Source organism: Ammospiza nelsoni, chromosome 20 (assembly GCF_027579445.1).
Source record: "Ammospiza nelsoni isolate bAmmNel1 chromosome 20, bAmmNel1.pri, whole genome shotgun sequence".
Classification (NCBI taxonomy): Eukaryota; Metazoa; Chordata; class Aves; order Passeriformes; family Passerellidae; genus Ammospiza; species Ammospiza nelsoni.
In genome coordinates, this window is record NC_080652.1 from 8,553,823 (window position 1) to 8,574,715 (window position 20,893).

Genomic DNA, 20,893 nt, shown 5'->3' on the forward strand with positions numbered 1-20,893 from the left:
GCTCTGGTTACTGCACCTGGCCCTGCTGGGAACGCTGGATCAATGGCCCATTCATTCCTGAGCTGTCAGACCCTGCACTGAACAACCCCCAGCAGCAGATTTTGGCACAAAGCTGAGCAAAGCCACCCACCTGCCAGCTCCAGCCACTCCCCAAGGCTGAGTGTCCCCAGCCTGGGCTGGCAGGGATGTCCCCAGAGGCAGCACAGAATGGGAACAGAGTTTTGCACTGCCCAGCTCTTGGCCGCAGGCTCCAGGGCTGCATTTGTGCCATCTCATCCACCCAGGGCCAGAATGGGGCTCAGCAGCAGGCACCCAAACCTGGTATTTAATCCATGGTGAATGTTGAGAGATGCCCTGAGCCCAAACAGCCACGAGGACAGGGCTCATCCCAGGCAGGGCCAGCACCTGGACCAAGGCTTAACATCTGGCTGGGCAGCACCTTCCCAAAGCAGCATCCCAAATTCAGTGCCCAGCACCTTCCCAAAGCAGTATCCAAAATTCAGTGCCCAGCACCTTCCCAAAGCAGCATCCCAAATTCAGTGCCCAGCACCTTCCCAAAGCAGCATCCCAAATTCAGTGCCCAGCACCTTCCCAAAGCAGCATCCCAAATTCAGTGCCCAGCTCACGTCCTGATCCTATGATAAAACCCCTCTGCTCACTGTACATCCCCTTCCAGCTGAACCTGGGAAAATGAAGCACTGGGGACTCCAATGGTGGCAAAAATTAATGTTGTTAATTAAATGACATGGCAGCTCACAGGGACAGCACATCCCTGCTCAAGGTGAGGCCTCCTGAACACCTCAGGGGTTTTATGAGCAACTGTGCAGCTTTTTTATTGCTCTGGAACATGCTGCTGCCTGCAGGGCCAGGTGGATTGTGGAATATGATATCCAGGAGTGACTAAAAGCCATGGAAAATCAGCTTCTTTCCTTCACCCTGCAGGGTTCAGCTCAGAAAAGGAGTCACAGGGAAACTCCTACATGGGACAACTGCACGAGTGGCAGCTGCTCCAGGAATGAGAAGGAGCCTGGCAGGAACAGGAGGGATCTACTCCAAATTTTATAGGGTAAAAGCACTTACTGTTCATGCCAGGAGTCAGGAAGGATCCATCCCTGGGAGCACCCATCTTCCCTGGATGGGCCAAGCCACCCCTGAACCAAGGGATTTTAGTGACAATGACCCTGACACCCCTGGCACATTAAAAACCATGGCTGGAAAAAAACCTATCAGCAAAATTACACTTTATTTTGGTTTTTGTTTTTTTTTTTTTTTTTTTTTTTTTCTGTTGGAGAATTTACTTTGATGAATTGTAACTTTAAAAAGGCCTGGAAAAACCACATGCAAAAGGGTTTCTAAGTAGCAGCTAAAGTTTCTATTCCAGCATTACAAGCTATTCCAAATGATTTCCAAATTCCCAGCTATAAACTATTCCATTAAACAAACAGTTTTATCTTTAAACCCCCCTCCACCCTACCCCAGTTAGTGCAGTGCAAAGGAAAAAACCCAAGGAATTTACATATTATTTTCCAACTTATCCCATTGCAATTCCCAATGATCTTGAGACGACCTAAAATAATACATCCAATTTTCTCGCCATCATAAAAAAAAACATTTCCCTTTCTTATTCACAGATATATTTGTGGCAAATGGCTGAATAATTACTTACAAACAGAACAATCTCTCTTTTTTTAACAAGTTTCTTACACCAGTAAACACAAAGAGGGAGAGCTCTCTGGGGGAGGGGACTTGGCAGGGCAGGCAGAGGGTGGGGGTCCCTTTGGGGTCCCTGGGACAGGGCTGTGCTCTCCCAAGGTGATGCCCTTACAAAATTGGCCATGTTCAAAAGGAAGGGCTGTAAGGCTTTGGGATGTGAGGAAGAACAGGAGCCACCAGGATTTTGTGTGTCCCACCCACCCAAAATGCCCCCTCAGCCCCTGCAATGGCAATGGGACCCTCTGCCCTGCACAGGGGCAGGGAATTGTCAGCTCCCTGCTGGCTGCTGCCCTCAAACCGAGCATGGAGGGGCTGGCTGGGAGGGGATAGCACCAAACAGTACCTTGGGAATGCCCTGAGCCCCCCTCTGTGTCCCTGTCACCTCCCCTCTGCCCTGGCCAGACCCCGCTGCACCCACCTCACACCCCACGAGTGGGGCACTCCCAGAGCTCCAGCAGGAATGGGGAGCAAAGCAGGGGGGCTCTGGGCTTGTCATTGTGTAATTCCCAAGTCAGCATCATTCCCTTGTTCTTGAGAGATCCAAACTCTTTCATTTCTTATCCCAAGCACAATTCTGCTGCTCTGTTTGCAGACCCCCATGGCAGGGGCTGAGGGCAGCAGCACTGCTCACCCAGCCAGCACTGGCATCTCCCAGACTGGCAGCAGGGTCCCACAGCAGGAACCACCCCAAATGCCAGGGGAACAACAGCAGGGCATGGAAGCACCAGCTCAAAATGCCAGGTTTTCAGAGGGGCAGCTCCTGGGGCTCACACACAGGGAAGCTGTTCCCTGCCATGCTCCCACACGTGGCTTTTGTTTGTATTTGCACTTTGGGAAGGACAGAGGGTGCTCAGGACACAGTGGGAATGTCACAACACACGGACCTTTACTTGACAGCAGCAGCAGGAACAGCCTGTGGGAGGAAGAGGAAGAGTGGGGGGCAACGCTGCCAGCCCCCAAAAGTGCACACAGCTGGGAAGAGGAGATGCTTTCACAGCTCAGGGACAGGATTCAGGACTTGATAGCATAGCCCTTGTTCAGGTGGGTTCATCCTGAGCTCATGAGGTGGGAATTGTCACAGCTGCAAGGAAAATCAGGCTGGCTTGGGGAGGACAGACCCATGGACACATCCTCTGCATGTACCTGGTGCCTTGGTGGCCTCTGAAACCCTTGTGTGGAGAACATCTCCAGTCCTGCAATGCACTGGGACCTCCTGCTCACCAGTGGCACCAGTCTGCTCCCTGGGCACCTCCCTGCCTGCAGCAAGGCTGGTGGGACTGAGGTGACTGTGAACAAAATGGGCTCGGGGGTGCCAAAATGGCTTTGTCCCCTCCTGGCTGACCTGGAGCTCCACTTCCAATGGTCACAGCCCTCTCCAGGCGTCCCCACCCTGCCCCTCACCCTGGCCACAGCACAGTGCTGCCCATGGCTGCCAGGGCCACTGCCAAAATCCTGACCTGGGCAACCCCCTGAGTGCTGTGGCAGAGGGTCTGCACTGCCTCCTCAGGGCTCCCTCCCCTGGAACCCCCAAATTCTCACCCAGGCACAAACCCTCCAGCCTCAGCCTCCCTCCAGCATCCCCAGGGTGGCTTTTAGAAGCCCCTGCCACAGGAGGGGTGCAGTGCCCACGCCCTGCAGGGCACCCAGAGTCTCTGAGCTCTGTCCATCGGGGAGAGCGCGGCTCTCCAGCGGCACCGTCCCACAGCCCAGCAATCTTCTGTACACGGAACAGGGGGCCAGGCTGGGGCAGCCTGCACGCAGGGGGGGTCCTGAGGGGCTGCAGGGACAGTCCTGGGAGGTGTCCAGCACGGGGACAGTGTGCTCAGGCTGCAGCTGCTGGCTCCGGGCGCTCAACGACTTCCAGCGGCCACGGCCGCGGTCACTGCACGCCCTCCTCCTCCACGTAGGTCGAGGGAAACCAGCCCACCTGTGGGGGGACAGGACAGGTGAGATGGCTGGGAAACTCAGGGGGAACAGCACAGAGCCTGCTGGAGCTCAAGGATTTGGAGAATTCAGGGTGGAGTTGTTGGGGTGTGCTGTGCAGGGCGAGGAGTTGGATGTAGCCACATTTCACAGAGAAAAACAAGGCACAATTCTTCCCAAGAATATTTCTGTGATTCACATTCTCTGAACCTCAGAGAAAGGAAAAACACCAGTAAACTGGTGTTTTTAATGAGATCAATTCTTATCTCATTTGCTGTGCCTGTGTTGTGCCAAAGTAGAATGCAACATGGAGATTATTTACCCAAAGTCATGGTGTTTTGTTTCCTTGGCCTGTCAGGGCCAGGTGTGTGTGTGGGGACTTGTCGGGTGACAGTCACAAGATTCTGGGCAGTTGAGGGCCTGGCAGATTCAGTTTAGGTGTAATGTAATATAATATAGAATAATATAGTATAATAAAGTAATTAATTAGCCTTCTGATAAGATGGAGTCCTCCTTGTAATTCCTCTCCTTCATTGGGGGCAAAAATACCAATTATAGTTGGACACCATGATCCTTGTGGGGCCCTTCCAACTCTCTTTTTATAAGGAAGCTCCTGTCCTGTCACTGGGATTATTGCCCTGCCTTTAAATGCTGTTGCCAGTCCTGGATGTGGCAGATCCTGATGGTGTGAGCCCTAATCACCCTAATTTGGGGTGATGTGATCACCTTGGACACACTGCCTGCGAGGGATCAGGCAGGAAGAATCTGTCTCCAGTGCTACAGAATCTGTGGGATTCCAGGCCAAGCCATCAGGCTGCTGACCCTTCCCCCTGCAGGGCTTGCAGACATCCTCCATGGGTTTAGAGAAGATCAGACCATCCCACCACATGCTCCCACCCACCTGTGTGCTCTGGAGATCACAAAGCACCAAATGGCTACATGGAGGTGACTCTCGTGAGGTGACAACCCACCCAGAACCCAGGAAAGAGTGAGAGGACATGGGACACACCCCCTTCTGTCACTGTCATACTTTCTGGAAAAATCCCCTTGCCCAGGATTTTGCTCCTGGGAAGCTGAGAAGCCTCAGAGAAAAATAAAAACAATAATTATCTCATTTGCTTCTCCTGTGTTTTGCTGCTTTGGAATGTATTTTGAGATTGTTTACCAACAGGTGGTTGTTTCACTGGATTCTGGTGTGAATTGTTTTTAATTATTGGCCAATCAGTGCCAAGCCGTGTCAAGACTCTGGAAGGAGTCACGACTTTCCATTATTATCTTTTTAGCTTTCTGTAAGTATCCTTTCTATATTCTTTAGTATAGTTTAGTATAGTCTTCTTTTATATAATATAGTATCTTAAAATAAGACACTATAATAATATAAAATATAATATAAATAATATAAAATCTTAAAATAAGATACTATAATATTAATAATATCTTAGAAAGCTAAATTAGCCTTCTCTGAGAACTGATGGAGTCAGATTCATCATTCCTCCCTCATCTGGGGAACCCCGCGAACACAAGACCCTTCCCTTTGCCATCCTGACAGCAGGGAGGACACCCCGCTGCAGGAGTTGCCCTGGAGGCACTCACCCTTCCGTTGGTCTCCCCCTTCCACCATCCCTGGTCCCCTCCAATCCTGCTGTAGATCTTCACCACGTCCCCCTCGCGCAGCGACAGCTCCCGCATGTCCCGCGCCGCGAAGTTGTACCGCGCCACGGCCGTGCCTATGACCCGGGGGGTGAACACTGCCAGGGGACAAAGCACAGCCTCAGCAGCGGCCCCGCGCTGGCTGAAGCCTGGGGAAAGCTTGCAGAGGTTCAACCTGGGTTTTTCACCGTGGTACTAAGAGGTGGAGCTGCTCAGAGGGAGGGGTGGTGTCACCCAAGCTGCTTGGGTGGGGTGGTGGGGTTGAACTGGGTTCCTGATGGGTTTGAAGGGTTCTGTGGGCTTGGGAAGCTCCTCTCTGGTGGGGATCACTGGGGTGAAGGGCACTTTTGGGAGGTGGTAAAAGGAAGGATTTCAGAGGATTACACAACCATTAACAAATCATGGGGAAATCCTGTTCAGCTCTCAGTGTGAGCTCTGGGAGACTGCCTCATGGAGCTGCCACCTCCCAGCACCTGATGGAACCACTTTGTGAATCAACTTGGATTTAAGCTACCTCAAAACCAGAGTTACTGGGAATGGACTCTCCTAGAGGTGTTGAGTGAATCCTGTGTGCTCTGCCATGAGGAGGAACCAGCTCCTAACCTGGAACCTCCCTGCTCCTGTCCCTTGGTCCCATTAGAGACCAAATGGTGCCAAACCTGACACTGAGCAGCACCTTGGGATGAGGAGATGACCCCAGGAGCCATCCCAGGAGCTGAGCCGCACCAGCAGCCCCAGGGATCTCCATCGCTTCAGGAAAGGGATGCTCAGGGGAAGCACAAGGAGGGAAAAGGCAGGGACAGCACTCAGCATTCCTGCCCCAAGGTCTGGGCACAGGGAAAAAAGGCTGGAGAACCACAGTGGAGGGGAGGGATGGGATGGGCAGAGGAGGAGAAAAATGCACATCCTCTGAAGTTCACCAAAAAAACCCCAAAAAAACATCCTTAGGGGATGCTGCACTTCACTCCCCTCTTTCTCCCAGGATTTCCAAGGGTTAATTTCAACTGTAAAAGTGTGCAAACCAAGGTTGAACAAAGTTTGAGGGAAAGCTTTGCCCAGGTTTTCAGCTCTTGAGGTGGAAGGAGATGAGGATGATGATGGTGTTGGACAAACAATGTGCAACCACTGGAGGGTTTGTCCATCCTGGCCAGGCAGCCAGGCTGGAGGATGGACAGAAATCATGGCAGCTTTGAGCTCTGTCACCAGGAGCTTGCTCAGAGCCCCTTGCTACACAGAAAACTTTCAGCGCAGGTAGAGAATCTCAAAATCCCACATTTGTGCTTGAAAAATTCAGTGCTCTTCCCAACCACAGCACCAAGGAAGGCACATGTGGCTTTGCTGGTGATTTTCTCTGTCAAGACTGAAAGATAAAAACTTCAATGGGAAGAAACTCTGGCAGGATTTTGCTCTGATCCCATCGGGAAGGAGGATGACAGCCTGGAAAGGATGACCCTGCACTCCCTGTGGGGACACTGAGCCCCAAACCACACCTGAGAGCACAGGTGTGACACTGTCCCCTCAGCAAGGGGCTCCTGGGCAGCCCCAGACAGCAGAGCTCAAACCCTGGATGTTCTCCTGGAGCACAAGGAGGGGCAGGCTGGGACAGGGTGAGATGCTGATGCTCAGGGTGACACACATGGGATAAGAGGTGGAGCTTGAAGTTCATCATGAGATCCCAAAGTGCTACATCCACTTTTTTTGGGTTAATTTTAGCCCCTTTTCTCAAACAGCAACAAGTCCATCTCCTCCCTGCCTTCATTTTGGGGAGTGCATTTTGCTGCCAACCAAGCCAGGGTTAATTAAGCTAATTAACTGATTTCCCAGGGCAGCACTGGGGACCTGTGGGGATGGAGGGACAGGGGGGACCCCAGAGGTCCCACTGGTGATGGCTTTCAAGCTGGGGATGGTGGCAGGGCTCTCCAGCAGGGAGAGGCACTGGTACCTGACCAGAAGGGACTGGAGGAGCTCTGAGAAGAAAAGTTGAGGCCCTGAGGACTGAGAAAAGAAAAGTTGTAGGAAGCGCAGGAGGCTGCAAAGAGGTTAGAGAGAAACAGAAAGAGGCAGAACACGCATTAAAAAGGAAATTAAAATAAAATATTATAAGGCACAATGCTTTAAAAGCTGATGGAGGGATACAGGGCAAAGCATGCAGAGGGTCTTGTGCAGGGGCTCCAGGCTGGGACAGCTGAGAAAAGGTCTGGCCACAGCCCCACAGCCACTGGGGGCTCAAAATTCATCCTAAGGTTGTATTTAATGCAAAAAGGTACTTAACCAACTTTTAAAACCTGTCTTACTTTGATATTCTTTTCTAAATATACCAGGGAGAGAAATATTTAGAAGATATTTTTCCCCACAAAGCAGTGGGGAAAAGTTCTGCACTCAGGCCTTTGGATAAAACAACATCTTGCATTATTGCACTTTTTTTCTTCCCATTTATTTTGATTTTTCCTTTCTTTTTCTTTTAGACAGACTTACCCTTTCACCCATCACCTCCATTAAAGGAGTCTCACTGGGATTCAAACCACCACAAGTGACACTGGAACCAGATCCATTAAAACACAAAAATCTCACGTGGGTGGGAGAGACAGGATAAATCCCGCATCACATCCCTGCTCCCAACCAGAGGATGGGCAAACAACAGGGTGGAAAACCACAGGAGAGGAACCAGCCTGTCCCAGCAAAAACTGTCCCTTCAGAGAGCCCCAGCTTGGCCAGACCCCATCACCTCCAGTGAGACCCATCCTGAAATGCCATCAGCCCTGAAGGACTTATCTGCAAACTGAGCAGCTCAAACCCTACAGAGAAGCTGTCAATTCCTTCACCCACTGCTCCTAGAGCTGGCAGGAAGGGAGGGACAGGTTTTCCATGAGAGCCAAGGGTGTTACCTGGGGAGCGAGTGAAGGTCCTGGAGGTAGAGCGCTCCCGCGATTTGTAGGGATATTTCAGAGTCGTGTCCAGCTGCTTGAAGCTTTCCTTCAGAGAGTGGCTCTGGTAGTACTCAACCAGCTCCTGGGGAGGAAGGAGAGGCACCTGGCTGTCTCTGCCACCCCCTTGTAGCAGACACAGAGCTACAAAAGGGAACAGAAACCCACCAGCAAGCTCTCGAACTTCTTGGCTTCCGTGATGTGGATCCAGTTGTCCTTCTCCACCACCTTGATGTGCTTCACCTCCTCATTGAACCTGCCAATGACAGCAAAGGCACTCAAAAACAACACAGCCACGTGCTCCAGCTCTGGCTCATCCTCTGTGGGTGAGAAATGTTGAATTATTGAGTTCCTAAGTGGGGAATTACTCACTTAATACTGATGGCAAAGCGCTCGGCCTCGGCCGGCCGCTCCCGGATCAGGTAGGTGCCACTGACGTGGGACTTGAGCAGGTTGTCTGTCTGGTGCCTCTCCATGTTCCCTGCAAACCTGAGCCCAGAGGTTAATTAGTCAATTTAATTCATTAAAATGAACTTGTATCTTTGAACAGGCATGTTTTTAGATAAAAAGAGACATCTTTTTAAAGGCATGAAGGATAGAAGGCAGGTGGAACAATATTTGAAAAATCCTGAGCAGGAAGGGAAGTGCCCTGAGATATACAAGAAGCTGCTGAGCCATGAAGCACACACAGAGAGTGGCCTCTTCCCTTTGAAGTACCTGACACCTGGAAAAACCCACTAATTGGGAATCAGCCTCCAGGTTAATGAGGCCTCAGGAAGAGCTGGAAGAGCAGGGCTAATTTATATCCATGAATTCATAAACCTGGCTGGAGCTGGAGAGAAGGAGCAGCAGGCAAGCCAAGCACAGCCTCTCCTGCCAAGGCAGGCGTTGCCTCCTCCCTCCCACAATCACTTTCTGGGCACAGAAAATGGGAAGAGAAACCAACATCTCCCTTTTTGCCTCCTCACCAGTAGAAATCCCCATAGCTGCTGCCAGGACTTTCAACACCCCCAAACCACCACCGTGGCAGCTCCATGGCCACAGAGCAAGCTGGATGCAGAGCTCTGCATGAGGAATTCCTTGCTGGGGTGGATTGCTGAGCCAGCAGCACCCAAAAGGCCAGGCTGGGCTGTGTCTGTGCCCACTCACCAGGGGTAGGCCGTGTAGTCGATCTCCCGCGAGGCTGGCCGGCTGTTGGGGGGCTGCAAATGGAGAATTTGCTCATTAGTGCAGAGCCAGCAGCTCCTCAGGCTGTGCAGCACGTGTGGGATGCTGCTCTCCACGGGAGCCTTCCCTCTGCCAAGCCATTCCCAGATTCTGGGCTTGGGCAGAGGAGGGCAGTGTTGTAGCTGAGCATTTCCCTCCCTGCTCCCAGCTGTGTTTGTTCATTTACCTGAGTGGTTTTTAATTGGGAAGCAGCTGACAACATTACAGCAAGCAGCTAAAAGCAATTAGAACAAACCAAATGCAGTTCTGCTGCACTGGGCCTGCTCTCCAGCACTCTGCTCCTGGGTCAGAGAAGGAACAGAGCTGGAAATGATGATGCCAAGCCCAGCCTTGGGAACAGGGCTGCACCATGGCAGGAGAGAGCCACCTCCACTGTGAGGCAGAGGCCTGGCTGAAGGCCCAGGGAAGGGCTGAGGCCTTGAGGGGAAGGCTGAGAAGAGTGACAGGGACAATCCCACCCAGCTGGCAGTGCCAGCTCCATCCCTGTCTGGCACTTACCCTGGCATCCACGGGGCAGGGCTTCACTGAGGAGCTGGGGAAATAACCCGACTTCTTGGTCTGCAGCAGCCTCCCCTGCAAGGCCAAGCTGGGCATCAGGCTGGGGACAGGCCCCAAAGTGCCTCCCAACCCCCAGCACACCCCTGCACCAGGAAAGCCCCAGAATCAAAGGGATAATGTGGAAATCACTGGTTTAGGAGTTTCATCCTCACCTCCCACCACGGCGAGTCGGGGTCCCCCCTCAGCAGCTCCATCACGTCCCCAATCTGAAAGGTCAGCACTGGCTTCCCAGGAGGGGCTGGGTTCCCATGGTAATTCTGAACAGCCACCATTTTAGGACCTGGCAGAGAAGCACAACAGTTTCACAACCTTGTCCCAGCTGAAAAAACCCCAAAGAGAATCCCCACTCCTGAACTGCTCTCCCCATCCCTGACAGGGCACAGCAGGCAGGATTGAGGGGCAGGAAACATGAAAGCAGAAAGGAATGGTGTCCACAGTGAGTGTTCCTGGCTCCTGCAGTTACATGCATGATTGAGTTCCCTGAGCAAAACAAACCCAGGGGGGACCCAGCCAAGCTGCAGCTCCAGTTCCCAGCCCTGCACCTGGATCTGAGCCTCACCAAGGAGCTCAAACCCAGCAGAGGAGTGGGAAATCAAGGAGAGGAGCCCTTGCCAGGCAATGCCTGGCCAGCAGTGACCCCACAATAGCAAAAGGGAGCAGTGAACACTCAGCTAGCCCTGAAAATCAGCTGGACCTGGGACTCAGAACGCCCCTGAAGCTCCCAGGCAAAGTCCACTTGTCTCGCCAACAACTGCACATTAAATAAACCTCCCCCACTGCACCAAACCCACAGTGTTTATCCTCAAAATGCCTCCCCACCTCTGCCTCTCCCCTCCCAGCAAGAGCACTCTGTGCTTGTTTTGTTGGCTTTTGTTGTTTTTTTTTCTCCTAACCACAAATTTGATTCAGGTTTCTTTTTGCCAGGCTTGGCTTTCCTTCCATCAGAAACAGCACAAAAACAAATTGTTCTTCTCCTTTGAGCCACAGCAGGGGCAGGGCAGGCCCAGAGCTCCGTCCAGGCAAGTTTTAAACACAGGAAGATAAAAAGTTCTTGCAGGAACCTTTGTGACTGGTGGCACATCAGAGCACACTGGACGTGCCAGCAGGAGGATGCTGCCCATCAAATCTCCCTGCCAGGACATGCCTGCTCTGCCCTGGAGGTTGGTTTGGCACCAGGATGTTGTGCTAGGCTCTCCTGGGTGTGATGGGCAGCAGCTTTGCTGGCCAAGGGGCACGAGGGCACCAAAGAAATTGTGGGGCAGCAGGGATAGAGAGACCCCAGTGCCCCATGGCTGGCCATGAGGGGGCACAGGACCCTCTGCAGGCACTAAAGCTCTCTGCTGGCTTTGGAAGGAGCCTCCCCCTCTCCCACACACCCAGTGTGGGGGGTTCCTGCAGCCACAACCTGTCCCTGCCCTCTGTCCCACAGCAATGCCCTTACCAGGTCCTGCACCCACTGAATCCTGCAAAGAAAGAGGAAAAAAACTCAATGAGGACACACCAGCCTCAGGTCTCCCCACCAGCACCCACCTGATGCCTTTGGGATGAGAAAAATCCCTCCCCAAATCTCCCTGGTACCCCCCCAGCCCATGGTGCTCACCCCAGCTGGGTGCTGGCACCTCCTGAGGGCTCTGGGGCTGCTTAAACTGGGCCAGTTCTGGGCTGGAGAGGAGGCCACTGGTCCCAGTCCTGTCCCAGTTGTCCACAGTCCCGTCCCACTGGTCCCAGTCCTGTCCCACTGGCCCCAGCCCTGTCCCACTGGTCCCAGTCCTGTCCCAGCTGTCCCCATTCCTGTCCCACAGGTGAGACCCCCCTGAGGCCAGGGCTGGCTCTTCCCATGAGCTGGACAGGGACCCAGGGGTGAGGAAAGGCCAAAGCACATACCTGGTCTGCTGAAGAACCTGCAAGAGAAATGGAGGGTAAAGGGTTAATTTCACAGGAACAAACCCCATTTTCTGCTTCTCCTGATGCTCTGAGTGTCACAGAGCAGCACCAGGGGGTGAAGCTGAAGGCCAAAGCAGAGTTGGGGACACTTGGGTCACTGCTCTGCTCTGGGAGGGACTGAACCAGACAGGGCCATTCCCTCATTGCCACCAAGTTCTGCAGTTCTGTTCCTTCCTCCCTCCATTCCTCACCCAAAATCTTTCCAAAGCCCCCCTGTGACCCTTCCTGGAGCATCACCATGGTTGTGCCCTGGTTTGGCACAGGGGAGTCCCAGCTTGGCCCAGTTCAGAGCAAGGACACAAATTTCTGCTGTTTGGGGAGCTCTCTGTCCATCAGAAATGCTCTGCCTGCTGCAGACCCTCCTGCTTTCACTGGTAAATGATGAAGAACTGATCAAAATGAGCTTCATCAGTTCATCTTCATCAACTGATGAAGAACTTCTCTCTTCAATTCCCACCCACAAGAGCTGGAGATCCCACCCTGCACAGAGCTGCTGGGATTCCCTGCCATCCATGGGATTAACTCTTTATTTTGGAGAATTTTGACTGCTTTGTTTGTATTTTAAACCACCAACCAACGTGAATTACAGCCCTGGCAGGTGGGCTGGGAGCATCCTTGTATTCTTTTATGCATTAACAAACATCATTGCTTGATAAAGTGAATTTCTCAGATCATTCAATGAGCTGCTCATGAAATTACTCACCCATCTTGCAGGGAGGAATAATCTCCAAGCACTCCTTGTGAGCACCTGCTCCACATTTGGGGCAAAGATAGCCCTGGTAGAAAGTTCCTCTGTGCCACCAAAAAAAAAAAAATTTAAAAAGTCAGAAAATCCTAATCCAGCCTCAGATTTGGGATTTTTCTTTCTGTGTTTTACTGTAGAAGGTTGCTGCTCACCTCAGGAACATCCTGCAGGCTTTGCAGTTGGTTGTCTTTTCGAATGTGTACATCTGGAAGTTGTGGTGATTTGCATTGGCTTTCTCTGGCTTGATGTTGGACCTGAGGGAAAGGACCTGGGGGTTATCAGCCTGTGGCATTGCAGTCACAGCCTGGACACCACACAGACATCAAATCTAGTGTGGGAGGAGATCAGGGCTTGGTTGTGGAGAGGATTTTGCCCATTACCTTCTCCTGGGACAGGAGTCATGGGTTTTGTTTGAGTTAACCATCAAGCCAAGCCCTGCTGTGCTCAGGACCAGGTCCTGCAGCACCACCCTCCCTCCCCACCCTGCTCCTGCTCCAGGGTCTGGTGTCCTTCCAGAGAACCACAGAAAGCTCTGGGTTGGACATTTAAAATCATCCTATCCCATTCCACTATCCCAGGTCACTGCAAGCCCTGTCCAGCCTGGCCTTGGGCACTCCCAGGGATCCAGGGGCACCCACAGCTGCTCTGGGCACCTGTGCCAGGGCCTGCCCACCCTCTGGGGAAGTGAAGGAAGAAATTGGGAAGGATTCCTGCCCAATATCCCATCTCAATGTCAGAAATGCTTTGCTGGGGATGCTCAGAGAACAGTTCCAAGCTCCATCCAGCCCCCATGAGCTTCCCCAGCCAGAGCTGCTCTGCAGTGCCCTGATGGCCCAAAACACTTTTAGACACTTTCCCCCCACTCCTGGTGACCGCACCCAGGGCTAGAGCAGCCACCCATGCTCACATGGCCATTTCAAACTGCTCCATCCACTTCCTCTTCATCTCCTCAGTCTTGCAGAAGAACTGGAAGCCCTGTTTCCCCTGCAGGTGGATCAGGTAGAAGCCGTAGGACCACTGCAAGAGGAAAAGAGATCTGATCTCCCAGCAGAACACACCACAGCTCCACTCACACAGCTCAGGCACTGCTCTGAGTGCCTGTCCCTGCCCCCTGAGCTGAGCCATGGCCAGGGACAGCAGGAGGAGGAAGCAGAGCTCCCTGTTTCTCTAACACATCCCAGTTAATGACGCCTGCAGCGCTTTGGGCGCTGTGCACTTGGAGCAGGCAGCATTTCATGGTGGCAGATGAGAGAAAACCCAGATTCTTCTGCTCCACTGGATCCTCCCCAGCCATTCTGTCTGGGGCTGACAGCAAGTGACAGCCCAGGAGGAGCATCTGAGCTGCCCAGTGCACATATGCTCAGCCTGTCTCACAAACACACCACAGCCACAGGGATGCTCTGCTTACCATTTTTCCATGGGACTGGAAAGCATAGGAGAGCAAAGTGGAGAGAGATTTCATTAAAACACAAAGCCAGGAGAGCAAAGTGGAGAGAGATTTCATTAAAACACAAAGCCAGCAGCATTCCCTCAGCAGCTCTTGGCTGTTCTCACCCCCAGTGTCCCTTATCCCACCTGCTCTCCCCATGGCATGGGAGTGCATTCAGCTAAAGGGGCTCAGTCAAAGCAAAAACTGGGAGGTTTTTCATCCATGGCTGCAGAGTGAGCATCAAAGCACAGGGAAATGATGTTCCTTCAGTGCTTTGAGTGCCAGTTTTGGCAGCCTGGTGTGCAGAGCTGCCTTTCCAGGCTCCTCCACCCTGCAGCTTGTGGGAGAAAGAACATCGTGGACCTTCCCTCCCTCCTCCCTGCCCTCCTCTCCTGCCCATCTGATGTTTGCTCCCTGACACTGGGCCAGAAAGCAGACAGCAGCTTCCTCCCTCCTAACTCCAACCATCCCAGCCTCCTCAGGGCTGCTCTGCCAGGACACAGGTCAAGGATCCAGCCCAGCCCCACATTAATAAACATTTCCCAACTCTATTTAAGGCTGCCTTGAAAGTTGAGCATTTATTTTCCAGCTTTTTTTCCTCTTTTAAAAGGCTAATGGGAACATACTACCCTGAAACAGCTCCAAAATGGTCTCCAGAGCTAATCCTTAGTCCACCTACCTTCTTAATGTCCTTGTTATTCATGGGGTCATCAGTCATCTTGTGGAAGAGCAGCTCAATAATTTCCTTCAGCTCATAATTGTATCCTTTCCTCTTGCAGACGATCACCACTTTATCAAATAAAAATAAATACCTGCCCAAAGCAAGCAAGCCAGTCAAACACATCATTAAAAAATCCAAGGGGAAAGATTTGTAAAGTTCTGAGGAGCTCCCCAGCTCAGCGTTCAGTGTCTGTGTCCTGCTGTGATTTCACACTGATGCTGGGCTATGGCAGTGAAATTCCAGGCAGTAATAAAAGAAATGAGCTCAAGGGGAGTCATTAGATGAGGGCATTTTGGGGACACTGGGGACAGGGGCCACTCACTCACCTGTCCTGCTTGGTGTGGTTCACTATGGAGCGCACCTTGAGCTCCCCGTCGATCTTCGGCCTCCCAAACTCCTCCAGCTTCACTTGCTGCAGGAGCAAAGCAGGGCTCAGGGCCTGGAACGCTGCCCTGGGCAGGGGGGAGCCCAGAGCTGGCTGGATTCACCCCCCAGCCCTGCCCAAGCCCCTGGGAGCAGCAGCACCCCCAGCCAGGGGAGGGAGGATGCTGCAAGGGGAGCCTGGCCATGAGAACAGCACCCCAGGAACCCCCAGAGCTCCAGCACTGGCACCCAGGACAAGGCCCAGCACTCTAAGCATTTTTTCAAACCCCTCCCCACCTGCAATCAGCTATTTTTCAGAGGCTTCCATAATAATTAAGGATTTTGTCTCTGTTAAATAGCCATCAGTTAAAAGTTCATTGTTTCCAAATGAAGTCAAGGCTTAAAGCCCCCAAACCCAGCTCCCCTCCAGGTCTGCTGAGGCACAGCAACAGGGCTGAGTGTTTGACACCTCTGCAGTTTGGAGGATGAGTTCTCCTTAAAATACCTGGTTGAAATTTTTGGGGATTCGGTGCCTCTTTACATGAGCCCTTCTCCTCCCCTTTCAGTTAACCTCTGTCCTCTTAAAATCAAAAGAAAAGCTGTTTTTAAACAGAAGCCAGACAGGCATCTTGAGGAACTTCTGTGTCCTCCCTACACTGATAATGTGAGAAAAAGCTGAAGAAACATTTTTAGGGTAACACCAGCAAGAGAAGCCACCCTCCAACCCAGCCAAAGCTGGATAGAGCATCCACTTCTGGACCATCAGCAAATCATGAGAGTCTGAACACATGGGGATCTTTCAGCACATCAGAACAATTGCCAAAAAAACCCAAATACATAATAATAATAAATAAATTAATTAATAATAATCAATTAATTAATTAATAATAATAAAATTAAACTGGGTTCAAGAGGAACCTTACCAGGTTTTCTATAGAGCTCTGAAATTCACTTATTTTCTTCAAAGTCTCTTTGTCCCTCTTGACCTCATTGATGTACATGGCCAAGTCCTTTATAAAATAAAAGGGTGAATAGTGATTTTTACTTTACAGGAGAACAAACATGAGCCTGGCTCCCTGAATCCCTCAGGAATCTGAGCAGGACCCCACTGCAGCCTGGGACAGAGGCAGGCAGGTGCTGCAATGTTTTCCATTTCCCAGAAGATGGCAATGCATGAATCCATGGCAATGCAGGAATCCATGGCAGCACAGCGACCCCAAACCCCAAATTTTCATCCATCAAAGAGAAGGAACCATCCCTTCCACTGGAACAACTTCTTGCACCTTTCAGAGTGGATTTGCTGTGCCTGTTTGCTTCTTATCTGCTCCCTCCTTGACCTCAACAACAGCTCTTGTCAGCTTGGATTAAATCTGAGCAGGGAATTTTTTAAGACATCCCCCCCAGGTCAGACCTGGCTCAGCTCCCCAACACAAGGAGGGTTAATCACATCCCATAATCAGAGATCTATGTGACAATACTTGTAACATCACCAGGCCAAGGGCTGGCAGGGATGGTGATGAGAAATGACACAACCAAAAAGATTCTGAAGCAGGGAAACACAATCCCAGCATCAACCAGGACTTGAAACAACAACATGCAAATGTTGGCTCTGGAATTTCACTGGGAACTCAGTCCTGCATTCTCAAGGCAGAGGATTGGTACCAAACCAAACCCCACTACAAATTTTTTTTTTTTTGTGCCCTTTCCTTGCAGAACCAACTATTCCAGCAAAATAAAAGGGAGCTGAATCCCTTTGGGAATGTCACTGCATCCACCCCAGACAGCAGCAATGTCTGCTGCCTGCCAGCACAGCAGACAGAAAGGCTGGACTTGTGATGAAAGACATCATTTGGAAGTTAAGCCTTGGTTTACAGATCAATTAAAACCCAACTGAATGGCTCCCAAACCCCCCGAGCCCAGCGCGGTCGGAACTGCTCCCACACTCTCCTGTGATGGGGAGGAGGAGAGAGAAACCTCCCTGATGCTTATCAACATCTTCCTGCAGCAAATGCTGAGTGTGCAGCAGAGCCAGAGCAAACACACATTTATTTTTCAGCAGTGCTGCTGGGTGATGAGGCCACGAGTGGGGTTTAGCTGCTGTCACCAGGCCCAGCGTTCATCCGAGGCCACGGCAGCAGGCTGGGAATGCAACGTCCTTGAAAACACCTCAGCTCCACAGAGAGCCCCAGAGCAGCCCTGCATCCCTGGGCTGGCAGCAGAATGGCTGGAAAGGTCACCCAGCTTATGTAAGGGCCAGGAAATGCAGCCCTGTTACAAAAGCTGCAGCCCAGGGGTGGAAAACAAAGCGACCACGAGCACAGGGATGGACCCTGAGGTGCTCCCCAGAGCTTCTGCTGACAATGAATCTGCTTGTGTGGGGAGACATAACCCAGCCAGAAAACGTTTGGATCATTCTACAATTTTTTTTTTTTTTTTTTTTTTTTTTTTGTTGCTGATGGTTTTTCTGAGATTTTGGGGGCTCCAGCTTGTTGCAGACATCTTTTATGAAAAATCCTTTCCTTAGGATTTTTCCTCCTGAGAAGCTGAGAGGCCTCAGGAACAAAATGTAAACAATGGAATGCAACAGGTGCATCTGGGATTGGTCTCATGTGGTTGTTTCTAATTAATGGCCAATCACCGTCAGCTGGCTCGGACTCTGTGTCCGAGACACAAACCTTTGTTATCATTCCTTTCTATTCCTAGCTTAGCCAGCCTTCTGATGAAACCTTTTCTTCTATTCTTTTAGTATAGTTTTAATGTAATGTATATCATAAAATAATAAATCAAGCCTTCTGAAACATGGAGTCAACATTCTCATCTCTTCCCTCATCCAAGAACCCCTGAACACCGACACATCAGCTAAAAGCTGAAAAAAAAAACAACTTGAAGCAAAGTGCTGATGCCAAAAGTCATCAATTGTTGAAAACACATCTTCCCTTTAATAAAATAAATATTAAAAAAAAGGTGGATGAAGGATTCCCACCCAGCACCTGGCTACCAGCACCCAGGGAAGGCTCCCGTGGCTGCCACACTCCCTGACTCGCTGATTCCTCTGGAGCTCCTCCAAATCCCTCCCAGCAGAAACAAAAGGCAGATCTGGCACAGCCTCTGCACACACAGCAGCAACCAGGGAAAAGTCCTGGCTTGTCAACAAACCCCAGCTCCCCCTCTGCCCCAGGGGGGACAAGGGATCTGCTGGGAGGCCACCACACCAAGTGACAGCCAATGCACACAGGTGTGGCCAGGAGCAGACCTTGCCTTCCCTTCAGCTGCTCCTGGATGGATTTTCCATCCAAAATTTTGTTCCACAGAGCAGAGGGATGCTGAGTTCTGCTGCAGCCCAAAGCCAGCACAGCCCCCTCCCCACTCTCACCCTCCTGTACCTGCATTGCCTCCAGAGCCTCCTTCAGCTGCTGCTTCTCTGGCCTGTCTGAGGAATGGCTGAGCAGCTCCTGAAAATAAAAATAAAATAAAATAAAATAAAATAAAATAAAATAAAATAAAATAAAATAAAATAAAATAAAATAAAATAAAATAAAAACACAATAATAAGAACAATAATAAAAGTAATAAAAATAAAATAAATATGTATAAAATATATAATTATATAAAAACATAATATAAAAATAAAAATAATATAGAAATAAAAATAACATTAAAATATATAAAACATTAAATATATTACAATAATATATAAAGATATAATATAAAATAATAAAGAATAAATAATAAAACTAAAATATAAATAATAACATATCAATAGAAATTAATATAAATTCAATAATAAAAGTAAATATAAATTAATAAAAATAAAGAGTTTGAATGTGCTAGGAAAGGTGCCCAGACCCTGCTTGCACCGGACAGGGTTTGCCTGAGTGTTGGCAGGGTGGTGACAGGGATGTCAGGGTGGCTGCAGGCACTCCAAGGGTGACTGGAGGCATGCCAGGGAGGTGCCAGGAATGCCAGGGATGCCTGGGTGACAGCAGGAATGCCAGGGAGGTGCCAGGGATGCAGGGATGCCCAAGCTGTGGCTGCAGGACAGGGAACACACCATGGGCTGGTGCTTGAGAGATCTGTTACATGGAGCTGTCTGGAGGAATTTCACACATAATCAGATTATATGCAAGCTTATTTTATATTCATTAAGTGCCTCTCGTGGGTAGCAAGTGCAGAATTACCCTGGGTCATTGTACTTCAGGAGACAGCACAAATATTATGTTGTGTTAAGTGGCTCTAGTAATTATTTTATTTGAAGGGGTATAAAGATCCCAACCCTTGCTCTGCATTTGGCAATGATTCACCCTCCACTGACAGAGGTGAAAGATGCTACAGCAGAGAGAGAAGTGCCAGTGCTGAAAAACTTACTTTTAACAGGAGGTGATACTTCAAAACCCTTTGCATTGGAACCACCAGCAGGTCTTGCAATTTGAATTTCCCATCCTGGACCTTTAGTGTGCATTCCTAGGAAGGAGATCAATAAATCAGCAGTGATAAAACAGCTTCACACCTAAAATAATGTTTTCAGAGACTAAAAGAAGTCTCTGAAGTCTTGAGAATGTTTGTTTGGCTCCTGTAAGCTCAGTTCTGATGCCCACAGACCTTGAAGCCACCCAGCCAGGGCTGGGTCCCACCACAGAGGTCATCAAGGGATTAATTCCAAGGGCTGGACCCTCAATTCCAGCCACTGCCATGCAAATGAGCCACTCCAGCCTAATGAGATGCTGCTCATTAGGGCAGTGCATGAATGCTCCCAGACCTGGGGAAATGTCAAATGAAACCCATCCGCCTCAGCCACCTCCTCTCTGGGCCAAGCTGATCTGTGAGGGGCTGGCACTGAGCATGCAGCCTGTGCTCTGGAGTCACTGATGAGCATTAACTCATTAAGATGAGCTAATTGTGGTTGCAGGAAGTTTTGTCACCATTACTTTGCCCAGACCCATTTTCAGCCTCTCTGTGTGACTTGACAGAGCTGCCACAAGGGAGGGAGAGACAGCAAAATCAGGGAGCAAAGGATGCTCCAGCCTTGGTGTGAGACACAGAGAGCACATTTTACACAATTCCCAACTGCAGTTTTACCCCTGAATTGGGTTCACACAGGGAATCAAAGCACATTTGCACAAGGTGAGGTAACATGGACAGACAGCCTGGCAAATTCTGATTAGCATCAAGAGCAAAGCAGGAATTAGAGCTGGGTGAAAACAGCAGCTCGAACAATGCAGCCCTTCTGAGGCTCCTTTGATTCCCTTCATGTCTGGATCAGACTGAGGGGGCCAGGGCAGGAATTGTGGTGTTTGCCTGGGGATTTGGGTTTGCCTCTGAGGGTCCCCAATGCTGCTGGTAGCTTTGGAAAACCACATGGGTCCTGCTCTGGGGATGCTCAGTTGTTCTTTGCACAACTCACAGCCAGTCCCACTCAAATAAAGTCACTGGTTTAACTTGGATACACTTGTGGAGTGTAACTACCTTATATCCACAAAGTAAATTCATAATTACTGTTAGTATTCTTGTTACCAACTATTTCCTAACTACATTATAATACATTTTAAGCGTTAAATACATTATAAGTGTTTCTTGGCCTATCAGCTTTAGTCACACCATGCTGTAAATGCCTTAAACCCAATTATCTAAAACTACCCCTGGTGGGTCCTACTCCAGTGCATCTTTCACAGTTCTATTTCTCCAAAGTATCCAGTTTT

At 50.3% G+C, this 20,893-nt stretch overlaps 1 protein-coding gene across 2 annotated transcripts in view; it reads right to left on the bottom strand.

Moving 5' to 3' along the window:
- Positions 1-1,241: 1,241 nt before the first annotated feature.
- Positions 1,242-20,893, bottom strand: part of VAV2 (vav guanine nucleotide exchange factor 2) — a 121,697-nt gene continuing 102,045 nt past the window's right edge. Inside the window, exons 10-27 of one of the 2 annotated variants that reach the window (XM_059486317.1) lie at positions 19,563-19,658; positions 18,581-18,649; positions 16,121-16,207; positions 15,161-15,246; positions 14,793-14,925; positions 13,592-13,701; positions 12,837-12,938; positions 12,643-12,731; positions 11,880-11,896; positions 11,437-11,458; positions 10,148-10,275; positions 9,936-10,010; positions 9,360-9,412; positions 8,583-8,699; positions 8,379-8,466; positions 8,172-8,295; positions 5,230-5,384; positions 1,242-3,640 (exon numbers count right to left, since the gene is read on the bottom strand). In XM_059486317.1, the coding sequence (XP_059342300.1) occupies positions 3,593-3,640; positions 5,230-5,384; positions 8,172-8,295; positions 8,379-8,466; positions 8,583-8,699; positions 9,360-9,412; positions 9,936-10,010; positions 10,148-10,275; positions 11,437-11,458; positions 11,880-11,896; positions 12,643-12,731; positions 12,837-12,938; positions 13,592-13,701; positions 14,793-14,925; positions 15,161-15,246; positions 16,121-16,207; positions 18,581-18,649; positions 19,563-19,658 (1,599 nt within the window). In that variant the 3' untranslated portion in view covers positions 1,242-3,592. The remainder of the gene's footprint in view (positions 3,641-5,229; positions 5,385-8,171; positions 8,296-8,378; positions 8,467-8,582; positions 8,700-9,359; positions 9,413-9,935; positions 10,011-10,147; positions 10,276-11,436; positions 11,459-11,879; positions 11,897-12,642; positions 12,732-12,836; positions 12,939-13,591; positions 13,702-14,792; positions 14,926-15,160; positions 15,247-16,120; positions 16,208-18,580; positions 18,650-19,562; positions 19,659-20,893) is intronic. The other variant, XM_059486318.1, reaches the window with a different exon arrangement.